Consider the following 6,461-nt stretch of genomic DNA (forward strand, 5'->3'; position numbering starts at 1 on the left):
CTCTCTCTCTCTCTCTCTCTCTCTCTCTCTCTCTCTCTCTCTCTCACTCACACACACACACACACACACACACACATTTAATCAATATCTTAAGATTTCTTGAACTCTTTCAATCAATAGATCTCTATAGAAAAACATTATTGAAAGAGCTCAAGAATTTTTTTTTTTATATTAGATTAATATTCTCTAACATTTTTGAGTTTTTTTTCAAAAATATCTCTTTCGTTTAAAGTAATGGATTGACATTCTCTCTAAAAAAAGAATATCAATCCATTAAAAAAAGTTTTTTTGGTAGATATTTATGATAAGATACTGAAATTTCGTAATTGTGAACATTTATAGCTTCATTAAAAAAACGTCATGATTGTGAATTATAAAAGACATGTTAACAATCATCCGTAACAGAATACTTATTCCAGAATCAGTTATTCAAACACGGAAATCTGTTTGAATGATAAAGAATTTTAATGAGTTTCGCAGTTCGCACGAGACGTCTGGTTTCCTCTGGTCATTAATTCGGCAGTAACGAATATGGAATTTGTTGTACCGCGAGCCCGTAGTAAAGACGTCATGAATCGGATATTGAGGTTGCACTTCCGGCGATGGAAATGAGTGGCAATGAGGTTTTCTGAGCTTCGGAAAGGTTGACGCGGTTGTGGTGAACACGGTGACTCAATTATGTGAAATTTCAACGCTTTTAACGCCGATGGTCTGTATTCTCATCGCGCATCAGTGCATCCGACTCTGAACTCTTTGTTGCATTTTGCGGTCCTATCGAAATAAATCCAACAAATCTGTGGTAACTCATGATGTTGAACACTCTTCGTAACATTTTCCAAACAAAAGAAAATAATTGCTATTAGACAATGTTAAAAATATAAAAATAAAAATAATATTAGCTAATTTGTCACACGATTCGTTAATTTAAAATCGCGTTTGAATGTAATCTAAGTCTTCCTTCTTTCACGTTAGCTTACATGTAGGAAACAAGCATTTGACGCTTCGACTAGGAAAATAAAAAAGAATCGAGCTAAATAATTGACTAAACACGTTCATGGTCAAACATTATAATCGCATTCCACAATCGCTCGGATAACAAATGCCGTTGTAGTTAAATCTATTTACCGGGTAGCGGTGTTAATTGTAGTATTCTCTTGTTGCCATTTCGATATAGCCGCTTTGGTCATTAACCTTGGCAACGCACATAGCTGTGAGTAGACATCTATCGCGTAAACATAATTGTGCGTGAGGTAATCGAAACCTTTCAACCGTAACAGCATTATTATACGCACGCGAATACCGTCATCAAATAGCATTTTAAGCCAGTTAAAAATGCAGGAAGAGACATATGGAACAAAATAATATTTATTATGAAAATTAAGTTTGAAGATATCATATGATTCCAGCTTCACTCACTTTAAATTATAGTAATCGCGCACGTCTTACCATCCCGTAATTATAACATCTCAGTGGCAATTTACATAATGTGTTGAATATTTCTTTTCATTTAAGTATCGAAAACCCGACATAACGCGAACTGAAAAATAAATTTGATATTACTTCAGACTTGAAATATCTATTATAAAGAGCCTTATCTTTTCAATCGACGTACATGCGTATTTCCGGGGACAGAGATCACTCTCGCGCTTCAGGAAGCTCGAGGGAGCAGCATTCGTGCTTACGAGAGTACCAGAAGGTTAAATGGCTCGTATAAACTGCGGTAGTTTAATTTGTCGAGCACGCGTGTCTTCAGCGAGCGCGTGCGTAAAACACAATGGATTCGCCGCTTGACGGAAACCGCCGTCGCCACTGCCGACAAACGTACTAACGGACGTTGACTTACCGCGTTAGACTTGGGTTTCGACGCGGCCACATAGGCTAAATATTGAATCACTTTCTTTGTGTTCTCGGTCTTGCCGGCGCCGGACTCACCGGTGCACAAAATTGACTGGTCTTCGCGATCTGCAATAGATAGAATACTGTATTGACTGTAGACTATTAAAAAGAATATACTTAACCTTGCTGGTTTATTCCAATTTACTATACGATCATATTGTTTGGATCAATATGATGTAAAAAGCTCTGAAAAATAAAAGATACAAAATTTTCACAGAAAAAAATCTTAGATTAACACAGACGAAGTCATTAAATACCAGAGAAAAATTTTAAATAAAATGTTAGTAAGAAAATAAATTACACTTTGAGTGAAACATCCGAACAGACCAGCAGGGTTAAATGATACACTATATTTAGATGTCTTAAGATATAAGACTTCTGAGTACGTTGTTTAAAATGTAATACATACTGCATTCAGAATAATATAAAAAAATAAAGAATAACGCCTGATGTAGTAAAACTTTAGAAACTGAATATATTACAAAATAGTGCAAAGTATCTATTTGTTGATTGCAATTTTTTTCTTGTCAAGCAAAATTAAAATAATTAAGAATTAAATTTTGCAAATGAATTAATATAACTTTTATTATCGCAAATATAGATTTAAATAAAGGATATATTTTGCTAACTTAAAAAACTAACTTTGATTCGTTATGGCCATCATTTTTCTATTTCTTATTGTTGAATTTTTAAATGTACGATCCAATTCAGATTCTTATTGTTTACAATTCTTCATTCAAACATTAGATTTTAATGTATTAGTTAACGATATTAATTCGATGCAATACATAACTAATACAAATTTTTAATTGTGTCGATAGTGCGTTACCTTGCAACATAGAACGATAAGCCGTATCGGTAATGGCAAATACGTGTGGTGGCACTTCGTGTCTCTTAATGCCTTTGTACCTTTCCATAATCTTCTCTGTATATATTGGCAGTCTCTTATAAGGATTTACTACGACACAAAAGAGGCCAGAATATGTCTGTAAGAAGAAAAGATTTCGATTATTACAATTCGATTATATCAAACGTATTTATTTTATAAAATCTACAAATTGACACAGTTAGGCCAGAGCTTTTTAGCTAATTTCTAATTTTCTTCAGAGAAACAAAAGCAAAAGACTTATCTCATTCATTAATTAGTAGACTTAAGACCAGTATTTATAATCGATTCTTTAAAATCAATTCTTTGTCTTAAAATATAGTCTTAAGATGTCATTGAATCAGAGAGCAGCATTAACAAACACGAAGAACATCTTAAGATATTACTTGTTCTTCGAGCAAGAATATTATTTCCGTTTTATCGATTAATTATCGAACTGCTGCTTCATTCAGCTCTTCCAGAGTTGAATAAAAGCGAAAGCATTCATTCGCGGATCTATTCACGTGACCTAATTGTTTTAGTGGAGCATTGTTTCTGCTGACGCTGATAAACATTCCAGGAATTCTCTCGTGATAGTGCGAGAAGACGCTGGAATGGCACGTAAAGCTCGATGGAATGTCCGATCGATGACGTCACGTTCACCATGCGATGCCGGTTCGCAAGCGCGAGGTAGAGAGCGAAGTAGCAGAAAAAGGCCGACATATACTTTTAGTTCGCCGTTCTCCAGCGTCTTCTACCTCCGCGCTCTCCCTTTCTCGTTCGGTCGCACGTTCTCTTGTACGTTGGCATGTTTTTTCTGCTGCGCCGACATACATGTGCATACGACCAAGCCGACTGTACGATCGGTGGTCCTGAAACCGAGAGCTTTGACTCTCGCTCCTATCCTCGATGAAACGAACCATTTCGAGGAATCGAGCTCAAGTCGAAAGGTAACCAGCTTTAGATTCAGGGACAGACCATAAAATTTTGTACGATTTATGGAGAGTAATATATTCGGGTGTCAGATATGTGATTCCATCACATTTTATGAGTGAGTAAAATAATGGAGATGCGGCTACGTGCATCTGTCTAGATTGCATGGTAGATTTCTTGAACAGATTTCTTGAACAAACTTTGATTTCAAGATAAAAAATCTATATGAAAGAATGTAATCATGTACATATAATTATACATATATACTGTTACATTTTTAATCATATTCTTTCAGAGAAATTATTTGAAACTTTAAAGGATAACGTACTATTCATGTTCACAAATGTCTTACTTAAACTAGGAATTACTGCTCTGATTAAGTAACATTTAATCCAGTAATTCTTATTTAATTCCTGCCGTAAAAAAAACTTGATGACATTTTCGTTTGATCTTTCACTGATAAATACAAATAACAAAATGTAAAGTTATCCAATTAAATTCAACAGGATTCTTGATTACGGAGAACAATGTCATTGATATCGTAATACAGACTTTCCCCTAAGATAATTTACTTATAAAACGTACATTTATATATTTTTTTATAATTTTATGATAAGATAAGATCTTATCTAAAATCTTATCCGGAAGCATATTATTTGATTAAAAAATACACTTTATTAATTTAACTAACATCAATCAAAATTATCTAGCTTTACTGTCTGATGTTTAGTTTTATCTGACAAGTAACCTGAAAATAAAAATGTATATATGAAAATAAAAATGTAAAGTAGTCTGCTATTGTGATTTGCATAGGTTTAGAAATTTATGATTCAGTTCGGCCGGATCAAAAATTTATCGCATTTCACTACCACAAGGATATCAGTTAACAAGCGAATAAATCATGTATCTCGCATATACAGCGGCAGACAGACCTCTATGACTAACTAACGAAGGGATGCTAATCTCTCGAGCGTGATATCGGAACAGAGCAAAGTTATTTAACCTTTTATCAGTGCGAGCAAGTGCACGCGAGTATCATTCACGGTTGTCTCATAATTTACAATATAATTACACGTTTTCTCCTTGCAAATAACGTAAATAAACCATTAGGTTATTTGCACTTTCTGCACTCAGAATCTTCACTTTCTTTCTCTTCAAATTTCGCCTAAATATACTTAGTTCGTTTTAAATACAACAATTTTTAGGGATTTTAAGCAATGCGGAACAAACCTATTGTCTTTCCCAACCGGAATGCTAACATGCACTCTTTCTTTATAAATTATGTTAATTATATGCAGTACATCGTCAAATATGGAGGAGCAGGTAATCTAATTCTTTGAGTTAAAGAACACTTTGTTAATTTTAATTTTCATATGTCTATAGGTCGTCTATTCTTTTTCGAAGAATTCTGAACTAATTCTAAACAGTGCAACAAGTTAGAATGAAACAAATTATATCTATCTCACTCTAACTTATTGCATGTTTTACACCTGTTCAGAACTTGGGAAGGGAAAAAACAGATTTAAAATGTAAATTAATTCATTTCTGCGATTAGTTTCAAAGTTAATCGTCCATATTAAGTATATTTGCCTTTAATAAATAATAAACTTTGAATCAAATTTAATTTATTTAATACATTTTCTTGTATAGTGTTTAATTCTTTTTAGTCAAATTGATGATATATTAGATGATTTATAAAAATGATTAAAACTAACTGAAATCTTGGGTCTAATTTAACATTATATCCTACACGGTTTTTCGTCACATTGTATATATATAAAAAAATATAGGTATACTGTATTTTTATACATTCATTTACAAAGACATCTTTTAGATAAAATAGGAAAGAAGTATTAGTAATTGATCATAATATTGTACAGCTGAGCATCTTTCAATGAAACAATTCTTTCGTGCATAGAATAATTAATTTCGATTACTTATATCACGTTGTCATTACACACCATTTTATGCAGAAAGATAGTTCGCACAGCCTACGCGTAGACATGAATTATCGTTGTTTACGCATAAACGCCCAACATTGATATCGTTGCAACAGTCACAAACGATATTCGTCGGGAGACAGCGCGGGCGTAGGTGTTAATAAACGTTCCTCTCGCTTTTATCTGCCTTCCATTAAACACTGGCCGCTCGCGATGACGCACTTAATTGCATGAGTCTATTCAAATTATTTACATTGTCATTAGGGCTGCCAGATAATTCCTCAGGGAAATTGTTAACCACTGCTTATTGAGTTCTGATCCCGGACACGGTCTTTATGACCAGATTGAGCTCTCCAAGAATTTTTTCGACATTACCCATCATCGTCATCATCGTTGTCGCTGTTTTCCTGCTTCTCGCGCTCGTCGTATGTATATCCACTTTCAAAGGTCGCGACGAATCACCGCCGGTTGCCTTCAGAATTGCCTACAGCGTGATTCACACACATTCGCTTTCCCCGGTCCACTCTTGGACTCGCGACTACCCGCGTCATCATTCGTGGAAGAAGTCACCCGGAACCGTTACCGAGTTTATTTATTCTCCACAGCGCGATTTCCACGTTAATTTGCCACGTACTTTCGTAACTCTTCCCATTATGGACTGGTAAACAGCGCAGTTGATTGAGGTTTATCGTATTTCTCTGTCTATATATATATATATATATATATATATATATATATATATATTCTGTAGTAAGAAGAGTAGTAAGTAAGTAGTACGTACTATTAACTTAATTAATTATTAGTACTACTACTTACTACTACTACGT

The 6,461-nt window shown here is 34.2% G+C and overlaps 1 protein-coding gene across 1 annotated transcript in view; it reads right to left on the reverse strand.

Moving 5' to 3' along the window:
- The window catches only part of LOC105617483 (myosin heavy chain, non-muscle), a 31,769-nt gene that overhangs the window by 12,329 nt on the left and 12,979 nt on the right, over window positions 1-6,461 (reverse strand). The window contains exons 2-3 of the mRNA XM_012199040.1: window positions 2,726-2,882; window positions 1,844-1,962 (exon numbers count right to left, since the gene is read on the reverse strand). Coding sequence (XP_012054430.1) covers window positions 1,844-1,962; window positions 2,726-2,882 — 276 coding nt within the window. The remainder of the gene's footprint in view (window positions 1-1,843; window positions 1,963-2,725; window positions 2,883-6,461) is intronic.

The sequence above is a fragment of the Atta cephalotes genome, assembly GCF_000143395.1.
Source record: "Atta cephalotes unplaced genomic scaffold scaffold00013, whole genome shotgun sequence".
Classification (NCBI taxonomy): domain Eukaryota; kingdom Metazoa; phylum Arthropoda; class Insecta; order Hymenoptera; family Formicidae; genus Atta; species Atta cephalotes.